General features: G+C 42.8%; 1 protein-coding gene across 1 annotated transcript in view; it reads right to left on the bottom strand.

Annotated features, from left to right (window-relative positions):
• LOC139281424 (receptor-type tyrosine-protein phosphatase R-like) overlaps positions 1 to 19,979 on the bottom strand; it is a 265,446-nt gene that overhangs the window by 184,805 nt on the left and 60,662 nt on the right. Inside the window, exons 3-4 of the mRNA XM_070901587.1 lie at positions 17,096 to 17,209; positions 14,384 to 14,539 (exon numbers count right to left, since the gene is read on the bottom strand). Of these exons, the coding sequence (XP_070757688.1) occupies positions 14,384 to 14,539; positions 17,096 to 17,209 (270 nt within the window). The remainder of the gene's footprint in view (positions 1 to 14,383; positions 14,540 to 17,095; positions 17,210 to 19,979) is intronic.

Raw genomic sequence — 19,979 nt, 5'->3', positions numbered from 1 at the left:
GGCCCCGCTGCGGAGGAGGTCTTCGGGCGGGGCCCACTGCGGAGGAGGTCTTCGGGCGGGCCCCGCCGCCGAGGAGGTCTTGGGGCGGGCCCCGCTGCGGAGGAGGTCTTCGGGCGGGGCCCACTGCGGAGGAGTTCTTGGGGCGGGCCCCGCCGCCGAGGTCGTGGTCGGGTGGGGCCCACCGAAGAGCTGGTCGGGCTGCCCCATCGCGGACAAGGTGTTCGGGCGGGCCGGCGAGGAGGCCTCGAAGTAAGGGAAGTGGCGGCGAGGCCCGAGGTCGGGCAGCAGCGAGGCGAGGGACGGTGAGGCAGGCAGGCCACTCAGCCGGGGATAGGGGCGGCGAACATTGCAACGTCCCTTCGGCCAGGCATAGGGTCGCCCGGAGACAGGACGTGCTGGGAGGGCCATAAGCTATTGTGCACGTCGCAGACTCCACTGCGCACGCGCGCTGCTGCCGGCACTCTTTTCGGCGCAAGGCTGTAGCTCCGCCCCCAGCTGTTTGTGCTGCGCCGTGCCGACTGCTAAACAGGCCCGCTGAACACGGAGAATTGCAAGGTAAGTTTTAGGCGCGCTTTTAATTCTACAAAATAGGCGGGCCTCTCGGAAGTGTGCCATTCTGTCCATACTTGGGCCCATAACCACTATGCTACCGTACCCCAATAAAACATCAAAAAATATTTTCTAAACATTTAGCATAATAAATGTTATAAAGTAGAATTAAAATAAATGTACAGAAACAAAAAGCATTTCTTAGTGGATGCACGTTCCTGACTTTTTAACCTCGTCGCCTTTTTGATTCTCTACTATGTTCCCCAAAGAGTTGAGAGAACAGATGTGGCCCCCAGCTTTTTTGTGAAATTACTGGTGTAATCCATAATTCCAACCATCCCACTTAGATTCTAATGACCCTGTTTCTGAATAAAAACCAACACTTAATACATCAGCTCAATTCTTTTCAATGTTACCTTCACCTCATAAACCGACAGCAGCCAAGTACAAATGAGATATATTACAAATTTGTGAAATGTGATTAATTTTCAAAGGGCTTGGCTTTCCTCTAGTGGGTGATATAAAAGGCCTGTATGCATAGTTGCAAACTCATTTTGCTGCATTTAGGGGCTTTAATGCAGACATTAGTGTTGCATACAATTTTTTATCTGCACTTGGTCAAAAGTTGTAAAAGCTTTCATGTCTGCCCTAATTAGACATATTTAATCGGATAAAGTAGCATAGTGGTTATGTCACTGGACTAGAAATACAGGGGCCTGGACTAATGATCCGAAGACATGAGGACAATTAGGGAATGGGTAATAAATGATGGTGCAATGTTTTTCTCCAATTTCAAAGGCAAATTTAAAAAGTATGCAAAAAGGACCTGTTTAAACCAAGCATTAAATGTGCTCAAAAGATAAACAGACACGTCGTAGCACTAGAATACTCAGAACAGAGTCACAGCCTTTTCTTCACAAAATGCAAATAAATGGAAGCTGCAGATGATCAGGAGGTGATTTCCTCATATCCCAGTTTATTAGCCACTGTCGTGTGTTTGACAAACAACGCCTGCAGAAGATAGTCTGAGGTGCTCACGTCATTTTCCACAATCCTGTCACAATGCATTCTGCATTGTCAACGTGTACAGTTCATTTCAGGAACTAAGGGCTGAGTTAAGAACATATTCTGTTCTAAGCAAATTCTTGCTGGTGGCAAGATTTATAATTGCTCTCACCGTCCTATGTTCTGGCATCTTTGCAGCCCCTGTAGATATTAATGCAGGCCTCAGCCAGTCCCCTAACTTCTTTTGCTTGCTCCTTGAATGTATTGTTTCCTGCTGGATTAGAGTTCAACGAGTGCCGGTATCTTGCTGAAATATCTATTCTTCATGCTTAAACCTATATAGTGAGTGTTGGAGGGCAATACTGAGCCCAATCTTGCCTTTATTCAACATCTGAGTGTGTGTCATTTCTAGTAGAGAGTCAGTGAATTATGAGCTTAAACTACCTCTCGGCTGATTTTTCCCTTGCTAGCTCAGGGGCACGGAGAGCAATTTTTTTCACCCCTATTGCCACCCAAGCTAAGGTCAGCTAATTCGACCAACTGGGTATGTGCTACCTTTACCAATTAAGCTATTAAGGGAACTTCTAAGACAGGTGATAGCTCTATTTTTTTTAAGGTAACAGAATGTCAAATCTGCTGCATAAGAGACAACAGAAAAGATAGTTGGATCTTTGTCATACAGTCTTCACTACTGTTTGGATGTAACAAACAGCCTTCATGTTGAAATATATAAATAGAATCTAATCCTACTCCACAGTTAGAAAACAAATTGTGTTTTGTGGTAGACTGTGTCGCACACATCACTTTTCAGAAGCCTATGACAATATGTTCATTTTGCCCCAGTCAAAACTTCCCAAGTGTTTCGAGCCAGATAACAGCTTGCAAGGCTGATTGCTAGATTAGGATCTCCATCGTGGAGTGGATTGAGACATACACGATCAAGTATATACTGTTATCTTGCTATACAGGTGAAGAGGGGCTGCTGACTCTATTGGTTCTTTCCTTACTCCTGGAAAGTACCAAATTGCAAAATGCATTGTGCCAGAAAAAGAGATTAAAGATGCCCCAATTTGTGATCCAATTTACCTTTTGATCAATTTTTGATCAACTTACCTTTTTAAGGCTGTTCCAGGATTTGGGTGTGTCTTTTTCATCTTAGTTAAAAGCACAATTTTGCATAAAATCAAAGAGAGAAGACTCTCTTGCCTTGTTACTAAATGGCCATCTAGATTGATTCATTCATGTGCATAACTTGTGATTGCTAACATTTAGATTGTGTACAGATTATGTCTTCACATGTAGGAGAAGAATAACATTGCATCTATTTGTAATAAGACCCTTGCATACTAATTACCTGTACAATAAAGGACAAATAAAGTCATTCACTTTTCAGTTTTTGTTTTTTTCATTCATTTTACTCCTTTCTGAATATCATTCCGTTTCTAGCATTCTAAAATCTGCTGTTTGTGAAAAACATTCACGCCTCTCGTACGTACAGCAACACCTCTGGGCATCATATTACACAAATGCCCTCCACTAACCAGCAAGCCTACGATGGAGAACTCTGCTTGAACACAATGCAGCAAACAAACTTGAACTATGTGGCTCTGCCAGGAGTCAAGCTTCAAGCAAAGGTGTCAAATGAGCACCTGCTCAGCTGCCACCAGGCCAGCTCTGGTAAACAACAGTTAGATTGTTCAGCTGTTTGCCATCTTCCATTCTGAAAGCATTCCAGCTAGCGGAAATACAAACAAGCCTCCTGCACGCAGCCACAATAGATCAAGATCTGTCAACGCAATCAACCACAATTCCTTTATCATTACTCACAACCAGTCACTTACTGAACACTTGACGTTTCAAGTTCCCACACAGAATTATTTTCCATACATATTTATAAACTATTAAGCCATGTACACAATACCAATTAATGTAATGTAGCTGGATTTGCAAATGCATAATTTCCCAGCAGCTATCTACATCTATCGGCAAATTTATTGGTTATGTCATGATTTTTTTTGCATTTTATATATCAATGTTTAACACTGAAACTCCACTAATTTGTTGATCATAGGAACATAGAAACATGGGAACAGGAGAAGGCCATTCAGCCCCTTGAGCCTGCTCTGCCATTCAATTAGATCATGGCTGATCTACGACCTAACTCCATGGGCTAGAACCTCTACTTTTGTGGCGATATTTCCGGCATGGGCATTAAAAAAGGGTTTTCAGATCGCTGGCTTCTCGTCCATTCTCAAAGAACCTAGTCACCACTTTTGAAAATGGGCATTACCGCGAGCGATATAAAATGGGCGGTAGCGTTACATTTTTTTGACCTTCTGCCATAAAGTATGGCCGTCCTTAGCAACGGCATGGCAATACTCGATTCCTGCGATTCAGGAGTTTAAGGGTCATCATGGCATGCGCAGAAGAGGAGACAGAGAGAGAGGGAGCTGAGAGGGATTGAAGGCATGTCTGGGTGTGGTGTGACTGCTTGGAAGGAAGGAAGGAGACTTTAGAGCTTCACAGCAAGTAGGCAAACAAAAATTAGCTGTTAGCAGCCACATATTTTCCCGAATTTGGCCTATAATGGAGAGAGAGGAGGAGGCATCACAGCACGCTGTGGAGACTGACGCTGGAGTGGGCAGTGAGATGGGAGAGGAGCACATTGGAGGGCGCAAAAAAGCCAGGAGGTTCTCGGATGAGGCAAATGCCTCCCTCCTGCAGGAGGTCGAGTCACGCTGGAGTGATTTGATACAGGCAGGGTGTGGGAAGCCCACCCCAAAGGCCTACCAGAAGATATGGACCGAGATAACAGAGGTGGTCTCGTCGGCGACCAATGAGGTGCGTGAGGGCAACCAATGCCGCAAACGATGGAACGACCTTGTGGGATCCGCAAGAGTAAGTATTACATTGATTTACATGTACTTATGTATTTATATAATTTGATTTGTAACAGTCATGAGTGACTATCAGCAGATGTGAGGTCTTGCACTTTTACCAGGAATGTTTTACTCAAAGCCTGCGGTCACGGTGTACGTCTTTAGGTAAAGAATGATAATAATCATGATTACATCTGTCGGTTATGTGTTGTATCAGTGTCTGTGACAGTACCAAGCAATGATATCACGCAATGATCTCATGCCATGTCGTCCTGTCACCTTTTACAGAAGAAGCTATCGATGATGAGGTCCGTGCAGAGGCGAACGGGCGGGGGTCACCAGTCCCCAGCGACATCACTGAGATGGAGGAGCGTGTGCTCGCACTCGTGGGGAAGCACTCCTGGACAGCCGTGGACACATCTGCAGACCCTGAAGTGATGCCACGTGAGTAAAGCTTGCACCATTGCGTGATGTAAAGTCAATAGATGCCACACCCACTCATATCTGAACAATCATATATGATAGATGATTTCTAAAATTGTCATAGAAATAATGATGGCCTAATGAAAATCAGTGGAATGCAAATGTGTTGATGGTCACGAAATGTGATGTCTGCGATGATTTTGAGAGCGGTTGTGCTTTTGTCATGCATATGCTGTGTATAGCGATGGACTCACCTTGTGATCCAAGCACCCCCTTCTCCTCTAAAAACCTCATTTGTGTTTTGCAGGTCAGCCAGCAGCGCGTCCCAAGGCAAGACCACAGAGGCCAGAAGGTGGGGGCGCGGGGGCCCGACTCGCTGGACAATCCTACATCTGGTGCTGAGGAGCTCTGATTCTCGCCCATCAATCCGCTGGGTCTGTTCTCCACGGATGACAGCGCGGACTTCGAGGAACCTGCATTGCCATGCTCCAGAAGCCATTCCACCCTAAGGCCATCTAATGGTCCTCTGGTCATTCCCGTCTCCACTCTGGAGGTACCGGCCCCAAGCACCTCGCCACAGGGCACCCCATTTGTCCCCAGGACGGCGCCGACCCCATGGAGGTCTCGTGGACGCAGCAGGTCTGTTCCACGAGCGCCACATGACAGCGGAGAGATGGTACAGTTATCCAGGAGGACTCAGACATTGGTGACCAGCTCATCGAAGCATTGGGGGGCATATCCCAACAGCTGGCCACCATGACTGAGTGCATTCCGCGGACTGGGAAGGCCCTGGATGCGATAGCCAGGAACACTGCTGGCACAGGCTTCCCAGTGGTCCCTGAGCACGGCACTCCACCCCTAGGTTCCGCACCACCCTGTGAACGACAGATGGGAGCAAGGACCAAGATCCTGCTTCTGCATCAGAGAATGTTGCCCCCTCGGCACCCCCCGCTCCTGTACCCGTGCAACGACCGCATCTGCCTTCATCCTTCCCTCCCCAATGAGGCACCGCCTGAGGCGTGGAGCGAGGAGGGGGAAGGGTAGAGGTGGGAAGAAGAAGGGGAGGGGAGAAGGAAAGTGAGGTGCATGTCCGCAGGTGATGGCTGTGTTATATCTCCATCTGGGTGTATGCAATTTGTTGCAATGTATGGGGGCTGGGGACCACGCTCCTGCTTTGCCTTTGTATTCTGTGTTGCTGGACATGTTGAACATGTGATTGATGTCAATGGTGGAAAAAGTGGGATGTGGGCAGGGGTTGGATGTTATTGGCTGTGATACTTATGATTTCAGACTAATGTTGGTATAAAATTTTTGTTCTTGAACATAATCTTGTTGCGTATTGTCTCAGATCGCTGCACCGTTACACACTGGTGATTCCTTAACATGAAAGAATTAAATACAACTTAACATCAATCAACGTAAACTTTAACTGACACCAAGGTGATGGGCACCACTGATGTCTGAGCTGTACACACACAGCAGTGTGTCAGCGTTGTCACTCACATCAACGCTCTTTCAGGCAAATCGTTCAGATATCAGCTCCTCACGTAAGATGTTAAAAATGCCAGCCACACCACTAGCATTTATTCAGAACAATTTCACTTTTTCTGGGTGTTTTTTTGGGCGAGCGATATTGTGGGCGATATGTGTGCGAGGAGGGGAAAGTGACAGTGGGCGATCTCCTGGGCGTTAGTTACACCAGATGTGCTCTTTACGACAAAAGAAGTGGGCGGACGGCCGGTATTATTGAATCTCGGCATTAATTCCGTGCGGAAAGTAACGCTGGATGATATTATGGGCGTTGATTTTGCCCATTCTGATGTAAGGGGAGCTTGGGGTGTGGGTTCAAATCCACACTCCCGAGGTTCTGTACGTGCGGTTTATGAGGATGGGTGAGTAACGAGGCCCCAGACACAGTGGGTAAGAGTGCAAAATGGCTAATGTTTTTTATTTAGAATAGTAAACACAAAGATAGAGGGCATCGGAAGAGGTCATAAAATAGCAGTAATGGCACAATCTCACTCAACACCACGAAAAATCTCGCAACAAGGAAGGGGAAGATAAGAGATTGAAACATTTCACTCACACATAACCCCACCTCCCACTTCCACCCTTCTTACCAATTCCTATCCTAAATTGAGTCTGTGAGGGGGTTTGGGGTCTACTCACAATCCTATCAACTCTGAGGTTCTGGGGGCACTTATTCCAGCTCGGGGTCCCTCTGGGGTGGGTTTTACGTTGTTGGTCGGTTCGGTTTTCCTCCTCAATGTTACGTCGGTTTCTTCTATTTGCCTCTCGGTTGGCTCCTAAGCAAAAAGCTGCTGGAGTTAAGCACACCTTCCCCAGAGTGAGGGCCCTGTGAAAAGCTGACTCAACTCCCCTTTAACTCAACTCCACCACAACGAAAACTGACTCCCACCTTCTTAACTCAACTCTACAATTCAATGCAAAAGCTGACTCCAACCTCCAACCTCCTTGTGTGTTTTTTTTGCAGCTTTTCTTAAAGTCCGTTCATCTTCGCGCCAAAACTGCATGCCTTTGTCTTGGGTCTTCCTTGAATAAAATGGGGTGTGAATGGCAGTTCGATGTGTATCGATCTGTCTGGAATGGGAGATTAGCCACACCTTCTGTATCCTGTCGCTCGCTGATGGGGTGAATTGTTCACTATCTCGACAGAGGTGCCACTCTGTCTGGGCTGGCCAAAATGACTGCACCAGACCTGTGGGCCTTTGTTTAATTATTCAAACTGATACCCTTTGTGTTGCCTTGTGTATTACTGGGGAGATTTTGCCTGGACATGTTGCCTCTTCTGTGACGGTTTTACATGAAAAGCTGGAGAAATGTCTTTTTAAAATATAAAGTTGCCTTGTATCCATTTTCCTGGAAAAACCGAATGTACACTCTTCCCCCTTACGGTAGCTGGCTCATCCCCCGCCTGGTTCCGTGCCCCTGCAACACTGTCTGTTACTGTACAGGGTGGCCAGAGTCCCAGCATCCTCCGCGGTTTACAGGCCATTGGCTGCAGTTGGTCATTTTAAACATGGCATCTTCCCATTCTCCCTGCCACATGTCTCCGTGGTTGGTTTTGCCGTGGTTGACGATTCCGCCCCCAAAAATTGGACAGGCGGTAATATTTTTTTCCCGGCATTACGCACGTAGGGAAAGTAACGCTCGACGATAAGTTCTTGAAAAATGCCCATCAGTTTCCATTTTGTGCCAAAATGGGTGATATATGGGCATCGTACGTCATTTCAGCGATAAAATGGGTGTTAAGTGGGCGTTAAGCATGCAAAAAAAAGTTGAGGTTCTAGCCCCATACACCTGTCCTTGGCCCATATCCCTTAATACATTTGGTTAACAAAAAGCTACCAATCTTCGATTTAAAATTAACAATTGATCTAGCATTAGCTGCCGTTTGTGGACGAGAGTTCCAAACTTCTACCACTCTTTGTGTGTAGAAGTGTTTCCTGATTTCATTCCTGAAAGGTCTGGCTCTAATTTTTGGACTATGCCTCCTCTTCTTATTAGGCAGTTCCCTGAAGTCGAGGATGACATGCTTCCACACTAAATTGAGTTTGAAGGTGAGTGATGAGACCAATGCGGGTCAGGTCCTGAACTTCACTTTAAAGGGTGGAAGATGCCTGTGCGTGGTCCTAGAATCCCCAACCAGCGCAAATAGTTTCTCTCGATCTACTCTATCTGTTCCCCTTAATATCCTGAAAATTGTGATCAGATCATCCCTTACCCTTCTAAATTCTAGGGACTACAACCCTAATTTGTGTAATCTCTCATTGTAACTTAACCTTTTAAATCCAGGTTTCACTCTGGTAAACCTACGCTGCACTCTCTCCAAGGCTAATATATCCTTCCAGAACTGCTCACAGTACTCCAGATGTGGTCTAACCAGGGTTTTGTACAGCTGATTCCGAGGGAATGCCTATGATGATGATCTACCCTCTTGTATTCTAGTCTTCTAGATATAAAGGCCAGCATTCCATTCCAAACATTTATAGGTTTTTTGGTACGCCCATTGCTCAATTACTTTTTAAATTCACTAATATCTGCTGCTTCATTATTTTATGTGTCGGTGTGCCCACTGCTCTGTAAATTACCTAATTTACAGCTACATTATCACTTTGTTGCGTTTCTCCTTAGTGATGTGTTGGCATGTTTGCTGCATTAATTCACGAGTACCTGCTACTCCATTACTTTATGCAGTGTGTTGGTATGCCTGCTGTTCTCTGATTGTATTGAGCCACTGAAGTCTGCTGTCATGTTAGTTTATTCATTTACTGGCGCACTCTGCCCCATTAATTTATTTGTTGGAGTGCCCACTGCTGCATCAATTTATTAATCTGCTGAAGTCTGCTGCCATGTTAATTTATTGAATGCTGCTGTGCCCGCTGCTGTATGAATTTATTGATTCACTGGCACCTATTTCTAAATTGGATTTGTTCAAACCTACTGCAGTATTAATTTCTTAACTGATTGGTGCCCTCTAACGTGTTGATTTATTAACTTGCTGGTGCCTGCTGCTTTATAAAGTTATTCAGTGGCGGCTCCATTTGTTTGTTCATTTCCTGGCACCTATTTAGCCGAGCTGCAAGGTTCATCGGTATCCTTTCATTGCCATCATTGAGGTGCAGTATGCAGGGTTCGCACTGGTTTCTGTGGGTTCAACTTTCCTCTTGCTGTTCAAAAGAAAAAATAATACATCTATCTTGGGCCTCAGGCCTCATTTACATCAGACCGGTTAGCTGCAGATATCTGTTGGACATCTTCGAGCAACTTGTTTCCAGCACTGGCTCTCGGGTAGGTCCTGAACATGAGCGGGGTGGGTGTTAAAGAGATTGGGGGGGGGGGGGGGGCGTCAATCAGGAGAGGGAGGGAGGTGGCAATTGGGAGCGAGAGAGGGAGGCAATTGGGAGGTGGGGCAAGCAGTGTCAGGCAATGGCCTGTGGTTTTAATGTGGAGTTGGGAGGATCACTCCTGCTCCTCCCAGTTCAGGTCAGTATTTTCTTTTTACAAAACTTACCTTTTTGGCGGCGGCCTCCCTTAAGGACCGCTGCTTAGGCCGCACTGAGACCTGATTTTCCTGAATGCAGATGGCCCAGCATTCAGGGTAGCCTAATTTTACAACGAGGGCCTCAAAAATGTACATTGGGAAATAAACACATCGTTGGGGCAGTGTAAAGCGAGCTTCACCCTGCATTTGTCTCCGTTATGTATTATTTGGGAGAGCTGAATGTGGATAGCAGCTGCTGAAAGTGTACAAATGGTCCAGTATTCCAGTACACAGACAGCTCTCATACGAAATATAGGAACTGCTAGACAAAGATAGACCAAGGGCCATCTCGTTCGCCTTCTACCATCCTGGTCCCTCGTCTCCCTCTCATCTTCAGAAGCACAAAAATCTATATAAATATTCGGAATAATACTTCATGTCGTTAGAATGCATTTCATATTGAGCCATTGTTTTCTGAAAGCATTAGCCACATCCAATGGTAAAATCATTGTTCTATTCAGATATGGTTTGGTCTGTATATGTAAAAAATGAAACACAAACACAAGAGAAAGGAACTGCTTCTGGTAACCATTCTAGATTTGAACCAAGTTCCAATGTAACTAAAGTGCACATTTACAGCAGGGTAGATTAAAAATGGCTACAGTTTAGTGTTAAAATACCCAGAAACCAACTGAATGGAGGTAATCATTGCATTATTTGTTCCTCAGACCTTTTGCTGTCTGTCACCTGCTTCTTATTATTTTCTTTATGAGTCTTTTTGGGCCAACCTGAGTTTTCGCACAGAGAGGTTAGTCAGACTTGCCTGGATGAGTGCAGTTCCAACACCACTCAAGAAGCTTGACACCATCCAAGACAAAGTAGCACGCTTGACTGGCACCCCATCCACCACCTTAAACATTCACTTCTTCCAACACCGGCGCACTGTGGCTGCAGTGTGTACCATCTACAAGATACACTGCAGCAACTCGCCAAGGCTTCTTCGGCAGCACCTCCCAAACCTGTGACCTCTACCACCTAGAAGGAAAAGGGCAGCAGGTGCATGGGAACATCATCACCTGCAGGTTGCCCTCCAAGTTACACACCATCCTGACTTGGAAATATATCGCCGTTCCTTCATCGCCATTGGGTCAAAATCCTGCAATTCCCTCCCTAACACATCTGTGGGAGTACCTTCACCAGAAGGACCGCAACGGTTCAAGAGCGTACCAGGAAAGGACAGAATGTATAATCAGAAAGTGGGGTCAAAACAGGACAAAAATGGTAAAATAAACAAATTTAAGTACTGTTTACCTGAATCCACGTAGCATTCATAACAAAATAGATGAGTTGACAACACAAATAGATATAAAATGGGTATGATCTGATAGCCATTATAGAGATGTGGTTGCAAGGTGACCAGGACTGGGAACTAAATATTCAGGAGTATTTGACAATTCAGAAGGACAGATAGAAATGAAAACGAGATGGGGTAGCACTGTTAATAAAGGATGAGTTCAGTGCATTCGTGAGAAACGATATTGGCTCAGAAGATCAAGATTGTTGAATCAATTTGGGTGGAGATAAGGAATAATAAGGGGACAAGCCGCTGGTGGATGTAGTCTATAGGCCCCCTAACAGTAGTTGCTGTTGGACGGAGTATAAATCAAGAAATAATGGTGGCTTATAATAAAGAAACTGTAATAATCATGCTCGATTTTAAGCTTCATATTGATTGGACAAAGCAAATTGGCCAGGGTAGCCTTGAGGAAGAGTTTATAGAGTGTATCCGGGATAGTTTCCTTGAACAGTACGTTGCGGAACCAACCAGGGAGCAGGCTATCTTAGATCTGGTACTGTGTAATGAGACAGGATTAATAAATGGTCTCGTAGTAAAGGATCCTGGAGGAATGAGTGACCATAAAATGGTTCAATTTCAAATTCAGTTGGAGGGTGAGAAAGTTGGTTCTCAAACCAGTGTCCTAAGCATAAATAAAGGAGACTACAAAGGTATAAGGGCAGAGTTGGCTAAAGTGGACTGGAAAATAGATTAACGTATGGAACGGTTGATGAGCTGAGTTTCTGCAGCTACATAAAAAGGAAAGGAGTGGCTAAAGAAAATGTTGGTCCCCTAGAGGATGAGACTGGGGAATTAGTAATGGAGAACAGGGAAATGGCAGAGATGCTGAACAAATATTTTGTATCGGTCGTCACGGGTGAAGACACTAAAAATATTTCATAACTCGTAACAAAGATATATCCCAATGAGAAGGAAAGACTATAAGAGAAGGGATAACCATCCATGGGTAACTAAGGAAATAAGGGATGGTATCAAATTGAAAACAAGGGCATACAATGTGGCCAAGACTAGTGGGAGGCCAGAGGATTGGGCAATTTTTAAAAGCCAGCTAAGAACATCTAACAAAATGATAAAGAGAGGGAAGATAGATTATGAAAATAAACTAGCACGAAATATAAAAACAGATAGTAAGAGTTCCTACAGGTACATAAAAAGGAAAGAGTGGCTAAAGTAAATGTTGGTTCCCTAGGGGATGAGACTGGGGAATTAATAATGGAGAACAGGGAAATGGAACAGGGAGACAGTAAACAAATATTTTGTATCGGTCTTCACGGTTGAAGACACTAAAAACATCCCAGTAGTGGATAATCAAGGGGGGAGGAACTTAATACAATCACTATCACTAATGAATTAGTACTTGGTAAAATAGTGGGACTAAAGGCGGACAAGTCCCCTGGACCTGATGGCTTACATCCTAGGGTCTTAAAAGAAGTGGCTACAGAGATAGTGGATGCATTGGTTGTAATCTACCAAAATTCCCTGGATTTTGTGGTGGTCCCAGCAGATTGGAAAACCACAAATTTAAAAAAGGAGGCAGACAAAAAGCAGGAAACTATAGACCAGTTAGCCTAACCCCTGTCGTTGGGAAAATACTGGAGTGCATTACTAAGGAAGCAATAGCGGGACATTTGGAAAAGCATAATTCAATCAAGCAGAATCAGCATGGTTTTATGAAAGGGAAATCATGTTTGACAAATTTGCTGGAGTTCTTTGAGGATGTATCGAGCAGGATGGATAAGGGGGAACCGTGGATGTGGTGTATTTAGATTTTCAAAAGGCATTTGATAAGGTGCCACATAAAAGGTTACTGCACAAGATAAAAGTTCACTGGGTTGGGGTAATGTATTAGCATGGATAGAGGATTGGCTACCTAACAGAAAACAGAGAGTTGGGATAAATGGGTCATTTTCCGGTTGGCAAACAGTAACTAGTGGGATGCTGCAGGGATCGGTGCTGGGTTCTCAACTATTTACAATCTATATTAATGACTTGGATGAAGAGACCAAGTGTAATGTAGCCAAGTCTGCTGATGATACAAAGATGAGTGGGAAAGAAAATTGTGAGGAGGACACAAAAGATCTGCAAAGGGATATGGACAGGCTAAGTGAGTGGACAAAAATTTGGCAGATGGAGTTTAATGTGAGAAAATGTGAGGTTATCCACTTTGGAAAAAAAAATAGAAAAGCAAATTATAATTTAATTATAATTTTGAGAAAAATTGCAAAGTGCTGCAGTACAGAGGGACCTGGGAGTCCTTGTGCATGAAACACAAAGAGTTAGTATGCAGGTACAGCAAGTGATCAGGAAGGCAAATGGAATGTTGGCCTTTATTGCAAAGGGGATGGAGTATAAAAGCAGAGAAGTCCTGCTACAACTGTACAGGTATTGGTGAGGCCACACCTAGAGTACTGCATAGTTTTGATCTCCGTATTTAAGGAAGGATATACTTGCATTGGAGGCTGTTCAGAGAAGGTTCACTAGGTTGATTACAGAGATGAGGGGGTTGACTTATGAAGATAGGTTGAGTAAGTTGGGCCTATACACATTGGAATTCAGAAGAATGAGAGGTGATCTTATCGAAACATGTAAGATAATGAGGGGGCTCGACAAGTTGGATGCAGAGAGGATGTTTCTACTCACTGGGGAAACTAAAACTAGGGGACATATTCTCAGAATAAGGAAACGCCCATTTAAAACTGAGATGAGGAGGAATTTCTTCTCTCAGGGGGTTGTAAATCTATGGAATTCTATGCTCCAGAGAGTTGTGGAGGCTGGGTCATTGAATATATTTAAGGTGGAGATAGACAGATTTTTGAGTGATAAGGGAATAAAGGATCATGGGGAGCGTGCAGGGAAGTGGAGCTGAGCCCATGAGCAGATCAGCCATGATCTTATTAAATGGCGGAGCGAGCTCCTGTTCCTATTTCTTATGTTCTTATGTTCTTATGTTCTTAAGGCGGCTCACCGCCACCTTCTCAAGGGCAATTAGGGATGGGCAATAAATGCTGGCCTTGTCAGCGACGCTCACATCCTGGAACTAATTTTTTTTTTTAATTGTAGCTCAGCTTAACTTCGAAATGTCTGGCTCAACCATCTAGCTTGCCAAAATAGGTGCAGTTCTGCTTACATTCCTCGAACAAGACTATCAAAAGGAAACTTGCTTACCTCAGGTGCAACCTGTGTTATGCCAAACTCTGACAGACTTTGGTGCAGCATATTTTCATTGAGTGATTGCATCACTTCTTCAGAAGGTATCGGATTTAACATGCCACTTTTAACATTCATTGAAGATATATAAAATTCGATGCAGTTTTTCTTTTCCTGTGTAATTTTCCAAACATAAAAATAAAGGTGACAATGTCATTACTGGTTAAACAATTCTCATAACTCTCAGCTCATTTTTCTGTATTATGTTTATGGAAATAACAATTCTACATTCTACATACAGTAGTAAATTTCCAAAAATACCTAATACCAAGAAAAACACAACTAAAAAAGCAGCAGTGTTTCAGGACTCATTTATACATCAATTACTCTCCACTGGTGAGATTAATATACCAGAATTTATAGCTGACAGATTATTAAAAAAAAACAAGGAGACAGGAGGAAGAATAGAATGGATTATTGGAGTGTCTGTCGTAAAGCTGCTAGTTTGATTGCACATATTGGAGTCCGTTAGTTCTTATCTATCTTCCTTAGCTATTCTCAGGGCTCAAATAACTGCCAACGATATTAATTTGTCCTTTATCATTATGCGGAATGTTTATGCATATTGAAAAGAAAAGCGAAGAATTGCTTTTCAGCTGTGGTAGCTGATCATGCTCTAGATGAATAACTTACCGATTTAATTAGATCATCACTTCTCAGAAGAATGAGAGGTGATCTTATCGAGATATATAAGATTATGAGGGGGCTTGACAGGATGGATGCAGAGAGGATGTTTCCACTAACAGGGGAGACTCGAACTAGAGGGCACGATCTTAGAATACGGGGCCGCCCATTTAAAACAGAGATAAGGAGAAATTGCTTCTCTCAGAGGGTTGTGAATCTGTGGAATTCGCTGCCTCAGAGAGCTGTGGAAGCTGGGACATTGAATAAATTTAAGACAGAAATAGATGGTTTCTTAATCGATAAGGGGATAAGGGGTTATGGGGAGCGGGCAGGGAAGTGGAGCTGAGTCCATGATCAGATTAGCCATGATCTTATTGAATGGCAGAGCAGGCTCGAGGGGCCGTATGGCCTACTCCTGTTCCTATTTCTTGTTCTTATGTTCTTATCATATCTGTATAGTGTAACATTTATCAAATACAATGCGTTACCTTGTATTTAAAAAAACCGACCCAGGATTTACAGTCAGCGGGAAAGTGACGGCGCTTGCTACTGACCCTGAAGAAAGCTGCCCACAAAGATATAGCACTCTTTGTGGTGTTATCTTCAGCTCTCCCAGCCTTACAACAACAACACAATTTGTATTTATATAGCACCTTTAAACATCCCAAGGCGCTTCACAGGAGTATTATGAGCTAAAAATTTGACACCGAGATGCATAAGTAGAAATTAGCACAGCTTGGTCAAAGAGGTATGTTTTAAGGAGCGTCTTGAAGGAGGAAAGAGAGGTAGAGAGGCGGAGAGGTTTAGGCAGGGAGTTCCAGAGCTTGGGGCCCAGGCAACAGAAGGCACGGCCACCAATGGTTAGTGGAGTATAATCAGTGATGCTCAAGAGGGCAGAATTAGAGGAGCGCAGACATCTCGGGGGGTTGTGGAGCCGGAGGAAATAGGGAGGGGTGAGGCCATGGAGGGATTTGAAAACAAGGATGAGAATTTTGAAATTGATGCGTTGCTTAACTGGAAGCAAATGTAGGTCAGCGAGCATAGGGGTGTTGGGTGAGCGGGACTTGGTGTGAATTAGGACATGGGCAGCTGAGTTTTGGATCACCTCTAGTTTATGTCGGATAAAACTTGGGAGGCCAGCCAGGAGTGCGTAGTCTAGAGGTAACAAAGGCATGAATGAGGGCTTCAGCAACGGATGAGCTGAGGCAAGGGCGGAGATGGACGATGTTACGGAGGTGGAAATAGTTTGAATCTGGCGCCAAATCAAATGAATATCCAGCATCCAGCAACAGTGATGTCATCAAGCAGGCTGAGCAGCCAATCACATTGAATAATTCTCACAGCCAACAAACCAGGAAATAAAATGCAAAGATTCTAATTTACTTTTTATAAATTTTACAGAGAGCAACATAAAAATTGGGACATACACATAGGATTAAGGTAGCTGAAATATCATAAACAATCTTTCTAAAAAATATATTTTATACACCATATAATTCTTAATCATATTAATGGACAAAATTGACATTGCACAAATATTCATTTTTCAGAAGCCAGAACGGTTGTTCAGCAGTCAATACACCATTAAATGCCCAGTTACACCTCTTTCAACACGGCTTAACTTTTTCAAGGGGGTTGGAGGGGGGTGGATAACACCAATATTCCACCGTAATAGGGGAAGCTTTCACAAGAAACTGTGATTTGAATTGATTGCCAACTCTGGGGAGTCCACAGTGCAAGCTGTGTCGGAGCAGGGAATGACTGACAGCTTCTTCTGGATTTCCGCGTTTATCTGCGCATGCGCTGATTCCAGAAGTTGCTGTCACTTTCAGAGGAGTAATGACAGCGAACGCTGACAGTTTCACTGTCATTACCACTGTAAAATCTGGGCAAAGTGGTACCAGGATAACATTTGCACCTATGAGGCCATATTATTGGGTTTACCAAAACACTACACATTTATTTTTACCAAATCAAGAGGCTAATGTGGACGGATGCTTCAAGTATAGTTGCTCATTAGTTTTCAGTGGCTGGAAGGTAACTTACATTCAGGTGATTAATATGTACTTGCTGTGGTAAAAGACCCAAGGCAGCAGCTATTCCTTCACGGAATATCCGAAGTAAGGTGACGTTCAATTTTTTTACATCCATTTGCATGGCCTGTAAAAAAGAGCAAGATAAAATTCAACAAAGGTGGCTATGAATCATTTCTTGAGGTTTTCATCAGGAGTATTCCATGCCTAAAAAAATCCACTAATAGGTAGATACTTAGACATCTTAAAAGATAGACATCTTAAAATAACAGGAACCAAATCCAACTTAAACACATGCAGTCATTCCGAATGTACTCACCTGTCGTGGATTGTCCATACTCTTATACACCAGTTACTTTGCAACCTTGACTGGATGGAGTTGCTTCGATTATAATGGATATTTTTACTTGGGCAGCTGCACAATGAATCAGTTTGCCTCTTTTTTATAAATACACAATAATAGCAATAGAGCAATACCTGAATGTGAGTAGAATACAGCATAGAGAGGAGATACAGTAGGCAAGAATGAGTTGATTGAGTGCAACATTTGTTTCTTGACTGTCAAATTGGTACCAGTGTATAATCGGACCCTGAAAGGAACCTACTTTCTGCTAGATCTGTTTGTTGAGGAAGCTGAAATATGTCTTTAACTTGCATCTGTCCTGTGTTCCTGACATGAAGGTCCCCAATGCTTGATGTGTGACAAAAGTGGAAAGTGTCCTTTACCTCAGGTATCATTGACTGAAAACTGGAATTTTCTGTAACAGTTTCTGATGAGCAAGCAGTTAAATATTTACTCTCCTGATAAACTATTTACTATCATTCGCTTGTGAAGATTAATCAGTTCAACCGCTTAATGATTTTAAAAAGCGTTGAACTTTACAGAAGTACATTTTTCCTGAATAACATAAACGATGGCATGGATTCACTAAGTGTTCAATTTTTCTAGCATTTTATACCCAATTAGTGATATACAGATAGATCTAAGATGCCAAACTTAGTTTTTAAAATAGTGAAGATTAGAGGAGGGGGAAGTTCGCGGATGATTAGTTTGAGATTTGAGAACCTGAAAGAATGAATGAGAGGCTGAGCAATGAGTCTTGTTTTCAACATAATCATGATGTAGGGCAAAGAAAGAGCACGTGGAAAGGGACATTTGCAGCTTAGTAGGAACTTGAGGAAAAAGTTCAAAGTTGCATTGACCACAGCAATGAAATAGATAGAATAAGACAAAGAGTGAGAGAGAAAAAAAGAAAGCTAGTTAGCAGCTAAAGTGGAGAGAGGAATTAGACAACAAGCGTTATCTTATATTCTATCCAAGGACACGGCTCAGTTGCTAAAGACTTCACGCAATGCTCAAGATTTAGAATCTGGGAATTGCTGAGAATGGTTGGGGAGATAAAAAGTATTTGGCACAACAAAAGAAAGAAGCTTCTTGGAGGAAGTTAACAATAGGGATATGGAAGTTTCATTTGAAGCTACAGGAGATAGTGAGACCAAGAATGTCTATTTGATTATTTACTTGCCGGTGAATTGTGCCTCGGGAACAATTCCCTCATATTTAAAATATTTTTTGATATTTACACTTTTTAAAAATGCTTATTATTCACAAAGGTGGACATACATCTGTTAATTTGGTTGGCTATTTGAAGAAATGAATCAAAGATATATAATTTTTTGTTGTCTGACCTCTAAAATGAATCAATTCACTCTACTGAAAGGTCTTAATGTAACATGTCATAAATATTATTCTATATTCTATTTGTAGAAGCTTGATTTTTATAATTGGATGCAAAATGAGACACAAAAGAACCAGAGGTTTTAAATATTTCATAGGCCTTTGACGGCCATTTGGAATAACCTTCAATCCACTGGAGAACTAAGTTCAGAGCATGAAGTCTACTGTAGCAAACATACATGTTGTGAATTAGAAACAGTTGCCTTGGTTATTACTACAACATACGAAATAGCCGATACTTTTCTTGGATGGAAAGGTTAAATGTTGAGTTGCGATTAAAATGCATCTGCACACCTCTAGGTACGGATGGTTATGAAACCTCTTCCTGTACAGATGAGAACATAAACACATTTCCTGCTGTTATAGCTATGCCTGCTATGTTCATTAGCAGTAGCTTATTTCTTCTGCACTTAAAAATGTCTCTTGAGTTCCTATTTGATTATGTTATGTTTCATAAACCACCATCTTGATGGATCGTAGAAACATTACCAATGTTCTGTATAAAATTAAACGGAAATAATATTGATATAGTGTCTCAGATGGGAGCAGCACTTGTCAACACTTAAGCATGTTTTGTCTTGAAGTTTATGCTTCCAATTTTGCACAGCAATAGAATTTTAATGTCAAACAATTGCAAATTAAAGCTCTCAGAAATTATAATCCTTACAAGTATTATGCTTTGAGGATATTGCAATTTTCATATTTCAAAAGCAATGAAACAACTATTTACTTATATTTCATTGTCCAATGCGAATCCTGATAGTATTTTCAGGAGGCTAGAACTTCGTTCAACAACACTTTCATATTTTTGTAAACAGCATAAGTGATGATAGTCTGAAAGAATACTCAATGTTGATATTATCTAATAGAAAAATGAGATGAGATTTATTGTGAGAGTAAATTATGACAGCAGTGTGAGGGGACAGGCAGTGTCAAGTCACTAATCTATTAATTTAATTTAATTAATTATCCCTTTTTACGCGATTAACAATAATTCCCTTTTAGTACTAGAAGGACAAATTCATACTCCAACTTTAGCATCACTGCAGACCAGTTCTACCTTCTCTGCAACGTGAAGTTAGATTATAACCAAGGAGTCACTCCGCATTACACTTGGGGTCCAAAAGTGAAGCCCACCTTCTCCCAGCACTAGTTAGGT

Source organism: Pristiophorus japonicus, chromosome 15 (assembly GCF_044704955.1).
Source record: "Pristiophorus japonicus isolate sPriJap1 chromosome 15, sPriJap1.hap1, whole genome shotgun sequence".
Classification (NCBI taxonomy): Eukaryota; Metazoa; Chordata; class Chondrichthyes; family Pristiophoridae; genus Pristiophorus; species Pristiophorus japonicus.
Note: the sequence above shows the minus strand (reverse complement) of the source record. Positions and strands in the feature narration are given on the sequence as shown.